The sequence below is a fragment of the Polypterus senegalus genome, chromosome 15 (assembly GCF_016835505.1).
Source record: "Polypterus senegalus isolate Bchr_013 chromosome 15, ASM1683550v1, whole genome shotgun sequence".
NCBI lineage: Eukaryota > Metazoa > Chordata > Cladistia > Polypteriformes > Polypteridae > Polypterus > Polypterus senegalus.
The window spans coordinates 20,283,536-20,299,067 of NC_053168.1; the positions used below are offsets into that span (position 1 = coordinate 20,283,536).

The following is a 15,532-nucleotide window of genomic DNA, read 5'->3' on the forward strand; positions in this document are numbered from 1 at the left end:
CAAAAGTGTCACTTGAGCAATAAGAGCTTCTTATTAAGCAATTGGATTGGAACAAAAACCAGCAGCCACTGCGGCCCTCCAGGACTGAATCTCCCCACTCCTGATTTGTAAGTACACACTTTGCTTTCAGTTTGAATTTCACAAATACACACCCTGAAGTCACACAAAATATTTGTATAGCAGCCTGCCATGATTATATACAGCATAGAATGTTTATATGGTGCTTTTTATGTTGAACTCTTGTCTACCAATTTCACTTTCATTTTCAAACATATTTGGCAACAGCTATGATTTTGTGTACCACCTTTTCCAATGTCATAAACTACTCCTAATTTACACAAAGATGGCCCAGGCAGAACTGGTATTTCAGTTATAAAAGGGGCAAATAGCAAGGTACCCAAGAGCTATAAAGTTTTTTTTTAAATATCAGTAAAAAAAAAATCAATTGCGGAAGCAATACATAGCAGTTAATCTCTTTTTGTCTGTTAAAGTATCCTCCCTTATTTCTCAGTGTACCTGCATCAATTTGCATTGCAACATTAGGCAGATTATCATTTGTTTTCTATTACCTACTTTTTAATACTAGGACAGATTTGTTATTAGACTGCCATTCTTTATTTGACATCCCAGTTAATATACACAATGAACTGAATCATCAACTGTTTATTTGGAAATATGCACTTCTGTTTTTCCACAAATTTTGGATATGCGTTAATGCCATGCCACACTGGATGACTTGTCCAATGATATTAAGTCATTGCCTTCATTTGCATAACCTTAGAGAATCAGAGGCAATTATCTGTGTGACGTCTTATTCAGCATACCATGACAGAATTCGGGAAAAAAAGGGGGCTGAGATTGCAACTAAATTCACTATACCTGTTAAATCCTTCATATATGAAGGGTTTAAGGGTATGCTGATGATCTGCAACACAATCCAAAGTCACACCATGGCCATTACTTGAGCTAAATATTTTAAAACATTTAGTATTATTCTATTGATTTGCATAACCTGAAGACATTAAAAGTACAAATGAAGAAAAAAGAACACTTGAAAGTTGGAAGTGTGGCCTAATAGTTAAGATGCATGTCCGTAAAGCAAAAGATTTCTGGTTCAGTCCCTAACACTAATTTAATGTATTTAGAAAATCCCCTTTAGCCACCTAGTTGTTTTAATGGCAGAAATATCGAAAGCAGTTGGAGAATATAGTGAAACAACAGACTGAAGAAGAGCCCAATATAGTAATATATAAAAAGTTTATATACAGGTTTACAGTAGAAGAAATTAACTCTGTAAATGCAAAGATGACACAGAAATTAAATAAAAAAGTTACTAACCAGGCGAGCTGTAGCTACAGTTATGCCAGCAGCAACATCCGGCTCATCCTTCCTGACCAGTGGATTATTAAATCGATTCTGAGCAAGTGAGAAGGAGCGAGTTCGAGCAATTGGTGCAGAACGTCCACGCTGCTGGTCTGTGCTTTTGTTTGCCGGATTACCCTGTGTGTGGAATATGTCAGTGTTAAAAGTTTTTCAGGAGAGTTAGTTATAAAAATCTGTTTCTGAAACAAGGTAATATAATGAGGTCTCAAGAACAAAAAAATATTTAAAATTCCTGCTTATGAAAACTTTAACAAAGAAGCACATATGCTTTCCAGTTCTTCATAAGATGTGACTAATTTCTATCACATCTGACAAAGAGTTGAACACATTTTTTGAAATTGCAACAATAGATCTGGGTTGTTTTGGCAGTAAGTTCATGACTCCATCTGAAGCTAAAGTCAGCACATTTTTAAAAGATCAGTAATGAGTGTGGGCAGTATGTAGATGAAAAAGCCAATGATTAAAACCCTAGAAAAGTATCTGCCTTTATTAGATACAAGCAGAGTCTGACTCTGCCTAATTTTACAGGAGTTGTACTTGTAAGACAGAAAGGCATACAGTATGTGCAATTAACTAGTCTAATCAATCTTATATAAAATATTAATTCTAAGCAAGTCCAGGGAACATTTTATACTCACAACAGAAGCATTTGAGCCATCAGGTACCATTTGATTACTATTTTCTTGACTTGCTTGACGAAACAGTTTCCTGTTTGCAGAAACATTGCGCTGAGCATGAGGCACAGAACTGCTGTTGGATCTGTTGCCAACTTGGTCATCTACTAAAAAACAGTTATATATTTACTTAGGTATTATTTAGTTAAATGTAATAAAAGTAATTTGAAAATATAACATTTAATACAGCTTTGATTTCTCAGTAGTAGCAAGTTATAAATGCATTCATTTTCAATGCCTGCTTAATCCATTTCAGGATTGTAAAGGACTAGGGCCAGTCCCACCGTCTTTGAGCACAAGGTAAAACTAGCCCTGAAAAGGGGGACAATGATATGCTATAGTATTACATTCTCCATTCTCAAAATGTTACTAGTCTGAGAACAGAGGTGCTTCTTCTCTCTTAGTATTACAACAGCTTTAGACCAAGCACAAAAATATCTGACAGCTGACAAGGTGGCTTTGAAGAAATCAAGTTTTTAAATCATACAGTAATATACTGTATTTTACTACTTCAAAATGTACAATTTAAATTTGCAATCTAAGTGAATATATATATATATATTCAATTTGAAAACACTTATGCAGTGGAGGTGTAACAGTTTATGTATCTAAAACTAACTATTCTAGTACTCAAATCACAGTTCTGTGATACTGTATGGAAGATTGTTTATGCCAAAATTAAATGCAATCCAGAGAGTTTAGTATATTGCAACACAATGCATGTGCGCATGGTACTTTTAGTTTTGGCATGGTTTTATCATGTCATAATTAAAAACATATCAACCAATTGATCTGCTGTATTGCATTGGTTATGACATGCAATGTTTGGACATTAATTAAAATGTAATACACTTTTGTATTGCATTTTAAACAAACATGAAAATAGTGTGCTGAAGTGAAAAGCAATAGATCATCTTGTTGAAAGGACACGATAAAACCATGCCAAAATTATGGACATGTGCATTGCATTGCAATATAGTTAACACGTTGGATTGCATTTAATTTTGGCATGAATAATCTTCCATAAAGCTGAACCGTTATTCATTCTCAGAACATTGCAATGCTATTACAGTTATTTGATAAAGAAAAAAAAACAACTAAATACGGATATTTAAGAAGCACTGGGAACAGAAGAAGTGTTTCACAGATGCAGGTGACTAGGATCTCTCTGCATACTGTCCATCTGTAGGTCTGCTTGGACTTCCATACCTCAAGATAGCTCGTCAGGTTCATTAGTGACCTAACTGGCCCAGCATTAATCAACGTGTAGGTGTGTGAATGAATATGTACCACAGTGCACTGGCAGTCCACCCAGGGTGTGCTGCTGCTTTGCGTCCAATACTACTATTATAGACTCCAGCTCCCTGCACAACTGGTCATACCAGTGTGAAAATGACGAGTGATGACAAATAAGCTAATAATCTAACATAAAAATTTAAATTAGATACAACAATGCCACCCAGAACAAAAATATAATGGCAATGTGAAACTGTAAAATGAGTCACTGGTGTAAGATTTTCTCATGTTACACAATTTTATTTTCTCATATTTTATGTCCAAATTATTAATATCACAGTATTATAAATTATTACTAGTTAGTAAGATAGAAATGCCAAAGTCTGACAGACTGTAAAAGATGCTGACAGGCAGTTGATTACATGAAGAGTGAAAACAAAATGTTATCTGCCAAGTCATTTCAGAAATACAAAAGATAAAAATAGTTCTTTATGAAACAATGGCAAGAAGTAGACAAAAAACAAACACTGATAAAACAAGTGAAAGAAACCACAAGATGTTAATTAGAGTTTTAAATGGTGCATAAATAAATGGGAGAATGTATAGTCCTACATTATGTAAGGAACAAATACATTCAATTGTCAGTTGATTACTGGTTGCTAATGACACAATAAAAAACATTCATATTTATTTTGTTCAGTGCATTGTATATGGATTATTTCTTGATGGCTTATAAAATGTTTTGCAATTGTAAGAATCAGCAACATTACAAAAATGACTCTCTTTGCAGACAAGTACTATGTTTATTTTAATTATTCATGCTGGTGGACTTACTCTGTGGACTTCCATAATAAACTGGACTATGTGTGATTGGATTAGATGTTTTGCCAATATTTGGGCTGGATGCTGGGCTAACTGCTGTTTTCTCTGATGGTTGAGGTGCTGCAGGTGGTACTGGTATAGGTTTAGAGATTGGGGGCCTTGAATCCTTCTGTTCTGTTGTAGTTCCGTCTTGCTTCACCTCCCCATTTGTCTCTTTCACCTGTACTCTTCGCTGGAGGCGGACTGCTGACTTCCTTTCCAAGATCATCTAAAAAAAAAAATAAAAATCTCATAAAAGTAGCCAAATTACAAATGCAGTATTTCTTATATATATATATATATATATATATATATATATATATATATATATATATATAAAAATGTGTGTATGTATGTGTGTCACTGCCAGGGAGCGCCCCAGTGCCTTGGAGCCCTGGACCTCAGCACTTCCGCCATACACGGAAATGCTGGGGGGAAGAGGACCAGCCGGCACTTCCGCCACACTGGGGAGTGCCGGAGGAAGATTGTCGGGATGCACCTGGAGCACATCTGGGTGATTATAAAAGGGGCCACCTCCCTCCATACAATGGGTGGAGACGGGAGAAAAGGAGATGAGGTCTTGGAGGAGGCAAGGAGGCGTCCTGAAGAAGAAAAGACATTGGTGTAGTTGGCCTGGACTTGTGGGGACTTTTGGGGTTTGTGTGCACTTTGTAAATAGTTTGGATGTATAATAAACATGTTATGGGTGAACCAACGATGTCCACCTGTCTGTGTCCAGGCCGGCCTCCACAATATATTATATATATATATATATATATATATACACACACACACACACACACACACACACATCCCCACACACATATACGAGGTGTGGCAGAAAAGTAATGAGACTGGCAACACTGCAAGTGATCTGGCAACGCTGCGCTGTCCTTGATAGAGCACGTGTATCAGTACCCTCCCATAGCTCAGTGCGAGTTTCAACTCCTTCCGTTAACTACGTGATTTTTGTGACTGCTATTAGCAAAGTTGTGTTTTTGGTTGTGTGTCACGCAAAATGGAACAGCGGAATTTGGAGCAACGTTGTGCCATTAAATTTTGTGTTAAGCTTGGAGAATTGGCAAGTGTGACGTTTGAAAAGTTAAAACAGGCCTATGGGGAACATTCTTAATCCCAAGCTCAACTTTTTCGCTGGCACAAATCATTTTTGGAAGGCAGAAAACACGTTGAAGATGAACACCGTTCAGGGAGGCCTTCAACTTCGAAAACCAATGAAAACATCGAACGTGTGAACACTCTTGTGAGATCAGACCGTCGTTTAACATTAAGAATGTTGAGTGAACAATTAAATTTGAACAGATTTACCGTTCATCAAATTTTGACTGAACATTTGCACATGCGAAAGGTCTGTGCCAAAATGGTGCCGAAAAACCTCACAATTGAGCAGAAGGACAATCGAAAAAACAAGTGTCTTGATCTTCTTCACAGAATCGCTAATGAGCAAGATTTCTTTAGTCGTGTGATCACAGGTGATGAATCATGGATTTTTGAATACGATCCTGAGACCAAGAGGCAAAGTCAGGAGTGGCACACTGCAAACTCTCCTCGACCAAAGAAAGCTCGAATGAGCAAATTGAAGATCAAATCAATGCTGATTTGTTTTTTTGACAAAAGGGGAATCGTCCACAAAGAATTTGTTCCTCCAGGACAAACTGTCAACCAAGTTTTTTATAAAGACATCCTTGAAAGGCTCAGATAAAGGGTCATTCTCGTGAGACCAGACATTGCAGACAAATGGATGCTCCATCATGACAACGCCCCATGTCACACTGCCCTCTCCATAACAGAATTTTTGACCTCAAAAGGCATTCCTGTGGTTCCCCAGCCCCCTTATTCACCTGACCTCAGTCCGTGTGACTTTTTCCTTTTTCCTAAACTGAAAAATGTCCTCAAAGGACGTCATTTCGGGACTTTAGAAAACATCCAAAAGAGTGTAACAGACATGCTGAAGACCATACCGGTTGAAGACTTCCAGCGCTGCTACCAACAGTGGGAACAACATCTCCATCGGTGTGTAGCTGCCCAAGGGAACTACTTTGAAGGGGATAACATTGATGTTTGAAAAAATAAAAACTTTGGTAAATAAAAAATCAGTCTCATTACTTTTCTGCCACACCTTGTATATACATACACATATACATACATATTCACAGTTTCACAAATCAGTTGCTGATGTTATGACCTACCTCATATAACTTATTGCGATATTCAGCCACAGAGAGCTGGGTATCATCATCTACAGGAAGAACAACATCATAATCCAGACTTGGCTCCTTTGAGATATTACGAAACCTGTCAATAACAGAAAAATATGGTAGATTGAATCAGATTGCAATCTGAAAATGTTACAGGTACAGTCTTTTTACATCCTTTTGTAGTTGTGTTTGGCACATGTAAATTATATTGAAATTGGAAGTACAGTATATGTTACGTCAACGCTAAGACGTCTTCTTAAAACATAAAATTTGTCACCAGTCTGTTATACTAGTAGATTATTGGACATACAGTGCCTGTAAAACATATTGTATTCACCCTTTGGAAGTTTTCAAATTTTATTGTTTTACAACATTGAATCATATTGAATTAGGCATTTTTGACACATTGATCAACAGAAAAAGACTCTTTAATGTCAAAGTGAAAACTGATCTCATTAAATTGGTCTAAATTAATTACAAATATAAAATACAAAATAACTGCACAAGTTTTTACCTCTTCAAGTCAGTATTTAGTAGATGCATCTTTGCCAGCCATGCCTGCCTTGAGTCTGTGTGTACAGGTCTCTCTCTGTCTGTAACATCTTTGTACATCTTCACAAACCCGAAGCCAACATTTAGAATGTCTTATTTTATTTATGAATATTTTTTGAATATATCATTTTAAAGCTTTAGAACTATATCACTTTTTCTAATTGATAATACCCAGTTAACCTATTGGAGCCACTGGCCAAAACATTTTAGGAAAGTAAATTCAAAGTTAAAATGCGACATGTTATTTTTGGTACTAACTTAATAAATTGATTTAATCTGGAAAACAGAATAGTTTTATGTGCAGCACATGCACTCGCTCTTACCTTCGGACATAGGGGTGCCCAAGGGCTTCCTCGGCTGTTAAACGCTTGTCTGGGTTAAACACCAACAGCTTATTAAGCAGGTCCAAGGCATCTGAAGGAATGGAAGGTGGCAGCATCTCTTCTAGTAAAACTCTTGGACTGGAATTCATTTTTAAAAGATTTACTCAATGAAACAAGTTATTGCTAAATCTTAAGAAGAATGTGTTTTTTTTTTTTATCTTTCACAGTAAATATCATAACACTGAACAAAAATGACATAAAGCGTTCTCTTTAAATCCTGAATGAATGCAAATAGATAATGATAATATTATTTTGCTCTCTTATGTTGCAAAAACTGTACAGTTCTATAAGTACTCATTTTTATTAGAAATACATTGAAGGGTGGTTGCTATGTGACATCAGAAGTTCAATTGGTACAGATTGTCTGAAATCACAAGAGGAAGTAAAACTTTCTTTCTAACTATGTGGCAAACCACAAAAGATGCTGTGCCATTTTTACTGTGAATTAAAAAACACACACAGATACATTTTCTGTGATCATATTTATTGTATAAATATGGTCAAAGCCCTTGACTTTTTACTTAACATACAGCATCTAGAATTGCCTTTTATTGATCTCTGAACATCTCTAATTTCATAACATGTTAAAATAATGTAATCATTTTTCAATCACTGAACTTTGTAGTTATTGTTCCCTGGTTGTGAGCAAGTAAATGCCAAAGGAAAATCATTTAAAACCTTACAACATTCTGTGATGCAATACTCAAACGTATTTCACTCCTGTATGATTTTCTACCTTCTCTGACATATATGATGCTATGAATGTTATCAGATCTTCAACCAAAATCCAGCAATAGATATAAATATCAACATTTTTATTCTTAAATTTCCTTTTTTGTTATGTTACGTCTTTAATTTAATTAAAGATGTTTATCTTACACCCAAGAGAGCAATTGCCTTGGACTCAATTACTGGTTACATGATACTGTAGATGTTTTCTGTAGCTATTGACTACTGACTCACAGTATCATGGGGGAATTTTGTTTTATTTCTCATTGCAATAAAGCTTCAGCTCTGTGACATTCAAAGGTTTCCAGGTAGTAAGGGGCCATTCACACCTAAACATTTTTACTAGTGTTTAAGCGCTAGACCAGAATGCTTCTGTGTCGTAAACCTCTTGAAAAGTTATTTATTTCATGTCACGATTTACCTCCACGCCTTTTTGCAGCATGTGGTTTAGAAAACTCCTGCATGCAGCAGTTTGCAAGCATTTTCAGCCAAAAGCTTATTTCAGTGAAATCAATGGTAATCCTCATAAAATGATGGTAAAGTGAAACAAAGAGCAATTTGGAAATGTTCTTACGAGAAGTCACTTCCAGGAGTTAAACAGATCATTTAAAAAAAGCGCTGGTGTCATTGTGCATGTGTGTGATTCTGTCGTCTAGTGACAGCTATTGAGGAAGAGGTCAAGTGAGCATGTACCTTGCAATTAAGTGACAAGAATTCAATAAAGTTATAGGTATACATTTAGTTTTAATCAGGTTAAGGTTAGATTGCATTCCTTCCTTACTGCATCAATCGGATGGGGTTTGCAAGTGTTAGTGAGTGTGTATTATTACCTGTTTAACAATACTAGAAATGTTTTACTAACACTTTTCAATTAACAAAACAGGTTTTGTCCTTTATAAAGTAAATAACATCCATCCACTTTATCCATCCCTAATCTGAACTGATGGGTGAACATTGGTCCCTGAACCACCAGATCACACTGTTTGAAAAAACTGTTTAACGGATGACTAAATTAAAGCTTAACAGATACTTATTTCTGTTGCTAGATTGCATGCAGCGCACTCTTTTCTGCTTGGATGTGCGTTTCAACCATTTGTTTTTTTGCCTTACACACAGCGCAGCTGGAATAATCACTTGCTCTCAGTGACCCAAAAATGGGCAGATTAAATTTACCCCTCAGAACATGTATGGTTAAACATATATGAATCTCTATATGAAAATGTATATGAATACAATGTATGTTCAGTTCTTTTGAGTTGATTACCACTATACATGATAAACCCTTTCTAACTAGCTGTTACTAGAATACTGGTTGACGTGCCTACAGCAGCAGGCAATTATTTTTTTGCGAAATAAAGCCATGATTTTTTTCTTTTCTTTCAGATGCAACTATGTGCTTATTGACACCTATGTGTAATCCTGGAAGTTTAGGATGCTGCCTCCTTCACAGAGAGTCCAGAATTATCCCTCCTTTTGCTGCAGGGTGAACCCAGTACAGTATGTGTGATCATGACGCTGAAGACACCTGGTCTTCAGTACTGTGATCATCAGGATTAAATGCACTAAAGTCATAGAAGACAATTCTTAAAACACAACAATCATCTCACCACACAACACCATACAACCTACAAAATGAAAGAAATGTTAATTATTGTATATTTCTCTTGCAAAACCTTTTTTTTTTTTTTTTTTTAGAACACTTGATAAACATTTAAAAAAACATCTGAAAAGCACATGACCCCTGCACTGATCCGAAAGCCTGAACAATGCTTGAAAAATGCTTGCAAAGAGCAATTAAAAACACTTAACAAACACTGGAAAGGTGTGCATGGGACTCTAACTGCTCTCTTAACACCCTATTATAACATTTAACTGGGGTAAAGATGTAGTTTTTGACAAGGCCATTTCAAAACACTACAGTTCTTTTTCATCCATTCTCATATTGACATACTTGTGGTGTTATAAATTACTTTTTTGCTGCACAACCAACCTTGCCAAAACTCGAGATCGCAGAAGGATGGGGTGACATACAGTATGTATGTATGTCACTTATGATAAAAGCACCAGTTTAGGTAATCATTATCATTAAAGAATTGATAAGGATAGGAGAGATAGCGAAACAAAGGATTTGAAAATAATATATCACCACAATCTTCACTGTAATTTGAATTTTACCTAAAGAGGAAAATGTCACCCTAAATGTTAGTTATTGTCATACATAGTAACTCTTTAGATAACAGCAGGGCAAAGAAAAGAGGCAATATATGATTGAAATTGCATAAATATTTTCTCTAAATTACAATGATTATGTAAAATTTTTTGTAGCCGTATTTTGAAAGCAGTGTTGGGAAAAACTTTATATAGGATATTATCTGAATTATTAATGTTGTTTAAGCAATGCCCAGACAGTACTCACCGTGCCATCATTCTCTGAATAACTGAAGCTCCATACTCTGATTTAATTGAGGCAATATCTAAAAAATAAAAATCATCATACAAATGTTACATTAACTTCATAAAAGAATACAAAAATAAATTATGCTATTCCACTGAAATCAAATTGTGCATAAAGATTTATACTCTTTTATATAAATTTGTTAGTCCACGTTCATGCAACAGGTATTATAATAGAAGTTCCATGCTGATCTCCAGCCAAGCAGAACAGAGCCACTATTTTTACTTTTTTATATTTGCAGAATAACATTCTTAATTTACTGTTCGCACAAATTGCATGATATATATAGGTTGTGGCAGGTGGCCAGTGACCTTGCCCCACCGGGACGCCTAGATCAGGGTAGGACCGGGAAGGGGGCAATATCTTCCCTGGACGCAAGAGGGAAGCCCCCCTGATTTCCATCAAGGGTCACGGATACGGAGCTTGGAAGCTCAACTCCGTGGGGGTCCGTGGTCCAACCAAGGGGCTGCCTGGATGGTTCCTGAGCCCTGGAGGACAGCACTTCCGGCACATCAGGAAGTACTGCTGGAAGACCATCATCAAGCACCTGGAGCAAATCTGGGGCATGATAAAAGGGGCCGCCTCACTCCCTTCGAGGAGTCGGAGTTGGGAGGATGAAGACTGAGCTTGTGAGGGAGGAGTGGAAGCGGCCGAAGAGAGAATTAAAGGACTGAGGAGTCGTGAGTGAGTGGAACCAATTGTATATAGTGTATAATAAACCCATGTGTTTTTGAACTGTGGTGTCGTGTCTGTCTGTGGCCAGGCTATCTTTTACAATGTATACACTATTGTGTAGTTCAATCCACCTGTCTTTGTTGTTCATTGCATATAAAGCAAGAAGAAGACAAAAAATGGGGTGCCCCAAGAACTTGTGAACAGAATTGTTCACAGACTCAAGTCAAGCAAGAGACATAAAAATATTTTAAAAGAACTGATAATCCCAAAACATTTATAAAGACATGAATGACACAAACAGTAAATCTGTGTAGGCTATATAAAGGACAACTCATCTCCCAATGTTTGTGGCAAAATAAAACCCCCGCTGAGATGGCAGAAACTGCGAGTCAGTTAATCCAATGAACTAAGCTATATGGTAGAGGAGAAATGAGAAGCCCTATTTGTAAAACAAAGTCTCATCATGAATTTACAAAAAAAGCATGTAGGAGCATCTGAAGAACTATGGGGAAGTGTTGAATGGTGTGATGACTCAAAATTGACTGTTTAAATGTCAAGTGCTGTCAGAGGAAAAAAAAGGAGCACAGCTCATCATGTGCAAAACAATATTGCACACTGAGGTGTGGCACCATAGTTTTATGTGGGTTGATTTCATTTCCATGGTCTAGTAGGGTTGGCAAAATAGAGTAAAAGAGATGGAGTAAAATACAGACATACTACAGGTAGCGAGCACTTGGTCCAGATACAACTTTGTTGTGTTAACATGCCTACAAAAGAGGCTCAATTAAGAGATCACACCTACAAGGAAAGTGTAGATGAATGTTACCAATTGCACACAATCTGTATTTCAGAAGTGTGCATCAGTAAAAATAGATGTGCTGTATTTACTGTAGTGAAAATTTGATTTTAATTATTATTATACATTTAAAGAATTGGGCAACAGCATAGTGGTTAGGCCTGCATCATGACCATTTAATAATTCTTGGGTTTGAATCCTGGTCTGGGTTTTGCCTGTGTGCATGTTTTTCTCTTTTATAGCATACTAGACATTAAGCCCGTTACAATAACGGGCACTAGAACAGTATTGCTTAAACATTAGTAGGAACAGTCAATACTAAATGGCAAGGGACCTTGTATGTGGCTGTAATATGCGTCACTGTATTGTGTGCTTTTAATTTTCTATCGCAGTAATACTGGTTTGTATTTCTGTAAAATGCCTATAAATTTTGTCTGACAGTAATACAGTTGAAACTCGGTTCACAACCATAATTCGTTCCAAAACTCTGGTTGTAACCCGATTTGGTCGTGAACTGAAGTAATTTCCCCCATAGGATTGTATGTAAATACAATGAATCCGTTCCAGACCATACAAACTGTATGTAAATATATATATTTTTTAAAAGTTTTTAAACACAAATATAGTTAATTATACCATTGAATGCACAGCATAATAGTAAACTAAATGTAAAAACATTGAATAACACTGAGAAAACCTTGAACAACAAAGAAAACTAACATTGCAAGAGTGCGCGCTATAGCGTTATGAACCGCTCGCTAAAAACACTTTTTTTTTTAATGAGTTTTAAGCACAGCAAAAAAAATTAACATTTGAAAAATCCGTAATTTAATAAACAACCAAGAAATGTAACATTGCAACAATGCACGCGCACGCCTGTGTGTGTGTGTGTGTGTCTCTCTCGCAGGCCTGTGTGTGTGTGTGTGTCCGTGTGTCCGTGTCTCTCGCGCGCCTCTGTGTGTGTCCGCCTCTCTGTGTGTGTGTGTGTGTGTGTGTGTTGTCCGTCTCTCGCGTGTGCGTGTGTGTCCGTCCGTCTCTCGCGTGTGCGTGTGTGTCCGTCCGTTCGCTCGCGTCCGTCGCGTGCGTGTGTCCGTCCGTCTCGCGTGCGTGTGTGTCCATCCGTCTCGCGCCATCCGCTCGCGCGTGTGTGTGTCCGTCCGTCTCTCGCGTGTGCGTGTGTCCGTCTCTCGTGTGTGTGTGTCTCTCGTGTGTGTGTGTGTGTGTGTGTGTCCGTCTCTCGTGTGTGTGTGTGTCCGTCTCTCGTGTGTGTGTCCGTCTCTCGTGTGTGTGTGTGTGTGTCCGTCTGTCGCGCACCTCTGTGTGTGTGTCCGTCTCTCTCTCTGTGTGTGTGTGTGTGTGTCCGCTCTCTCCTCTGTGTGTGTGTGTGTCCGTCTCTCTCTCTGTGTGTGTGTGTGTGTGTCCGTCTCTCTCTCTCTCGCGTGCACGCGCCTGTGTGTGTGTGTTTCTCTCTCTCTGCACAGGGAATGCACAGGAAGAGACTGAACACGTGCCGTGCGGCCCCGCGCATGTGCACTTTACCAGAAGACACACACACGGACACCTGGACGCACACAGGGGTTTTATTAAAGAGGATGAGTGAGTGTGGGTGTGTAAATGGCTGGGCCCTTTTCATGGTTACTTCCTGCCTTGCTGGTATAGGCTTTGAATTCCTGTGTTGCTAAACTAGATAAAAAAAGAGTAAGAAAAAATGCAGGCTGGACTATATACTTATTCCAGGAACATATAAAAAATGTTTTTATCTTGCTTTTGCTGTCTAATTACTGTAAGGTAACATTTTTACTTTGTTTCAAGGTTTCTCATGGGCTGTTAATTTTCTTATGTTACTTTTCTGACCAGTTAAAAAAATAATAACAATTATTATCTACAGATACAATGCAGAATTTTCCTGTAAGTTTTCAGTAATCATTTCACCTTCATGTGATGGAGGAGGAATAACGCTCATGATTTTTTCAATCTGGTTAATTGTGGATGTGCCAGGAAACAGTGGTTTTCCCAGCAGCATTTCTCCTAGGATGCATCCAATGCTCCACATATCTACCCCCTTGGTATACCTACACAGAAAAAGAATTAAAAAATATCTCTAGTTAGGAGGAAAATGGCAAAAACGAAATTAAAAAATTATAATACAGGAATTACAGTACAGTATAACTACTATGAAAACAACAAAAAGTGAAGAGTAGCAAAGGTAATAAACACTAATGGGCAATTCATTTTGCTATTTTATGCAGGTTACTCTTCGCTAATAAAATTTGTAAATAATTTAGAAATACAATATTAGAGTCCATCTCACTGTTACCCAGGTTTGCTTGCTTTATTTAGTTACTAAAGGAATTGACCAGAGTGCTTTCTGTGCATTTTTATTTTTTTCTTATGTTCCATTAGAAAAATCTATTTTCAAAAGAAGATTTGTCAAGATTCAGAATAGCTCCCTGGTGGAGTGTGGTGATGCAGCACAGCAGCTTGTGTTTCTGCTTCACACCATCTGAGACCCAGATTCATCTCCTGGCCCAGTCACTCTTTTATTCCAGTTTCAGCATCTTTATAATCAATTGCCTTAGTACTAATGACCCTCACTGTGCAAAAATGCACCCTGGGATAGCTGGACATTTTACCAAGGGTTATTCTTGTGGCTGGTGATTCTGCCAAAGTATCTGGCTCCTCCATAATCCGTAAACACAGAAATTCGTCTCAAAAAAATGGATGTTTTAATAAATAGATGATTGGATGGGCAGCTGCTTTTATGAATTCTGCCATGGTCTGACAGCCTGTGTTAAGTGTCTACTTTAGGCCTATCACCCCAGCCAATACCCCCAGGCCGCCAGATGGAGCCCTCCCTGCAGTATGGAGGTGCCCCGAAGACCAGCAGGGAGTCATGGACTTTGTAGTTTTTATCCTCAGCCCTGCTGGATACCACAGGGGCCGCAAGAGGGAGCTGCAGGGAACACCAAAGATTCCTTTGTGCCCTATAACCCGGAAGTGCATCAGAGGAAGAGCGACGTGAAGAAAAGGACTTGTGCCTGACCCGGAAGTGATAGTGAATCACGTGGACTGGGGATTGGGAACACTTCCGGGTCAGGAAGAATAAAAGGACTGTGAGAGCTCCCAGACAGCGAGCTGAGCTGGGTGGAAGGGTGGCAACACGTCTAGGAGTGGAGGATTGTTTATTGTTTGTATTATTGTTGAGTTATATGAGTATAGTGGAGGAGAAGGTGCTTTGTGCACTGTGGCATTTAAATAAAGTCATCGTTTGGACTTTTACCTGGTGTCTGGAGTCGTGGACAGGGGTTCAAGGGCACGATACGGCCACAAACTGTCACAACCAATTACGGTCAGGATAGGGAAAGGAACTGACAAATAATTTTGGAGTGAAAGATGCAGTATCTGCACAGTATATACTGTAACTGATTAGACTAATATTGCAACATACCATGTTTGAGTCTCTATTTCTACATTATAATATGTAGATTTTCAACTATTTACAAAGAGGGCATGGTGTAATAATAAATGAACTTTACAACCCATAGATAATAACATTCAGTGAACTGAACTAA

General features: G+C 37.8%; 1 protein-coding gene across 2 annotated transcripts in view; it reads right to left on the reverse strand.

The window, feature by feature from the left end:
• Nucleotides 1-15,532, reverse strand: part of mapk15 (mitogen-activated protein kinase 15) — a 65,383-nt gene that overhangs the window by 2,051 nt on the left and 47,800 nt on the right. The window contains exons 7-13 of one of the 2 annotated variants that reach the window (XM_039737177.1): nt 13,893-14,032; nt 10,451-10,508; nt 7,246-7,383; nt 6,362-6,467; nt 4,128-4,383; nt 2,022-2,161; nt 1,339-1,500 (exon numbers count right to left, since the gene is read on the reverse strand). In XM_039737177.1, the coding sequence (XP_039593111.1) occupies nt 1,339-1,500; nt 2,022-2,161; nt 4,128-4,383; nt 6,362-6,467; nt 7,246-7,383; nt 10,451-10,508; nt 13,893-14,032 (1,000 nt within the window). Of the gene's footprint in view, nt 1-1,338; nt 1,501-2,021; nt 2,165-4,127; nt 4,384-6,361; nt 6,468-7,245; nt 7,384-10,450; nt 10,509-13,892; nt 14,033-15,532 lie in introns of both variants that reach the window. The other variant, XM_039737176.1, reaches the window with a different exon arrangement.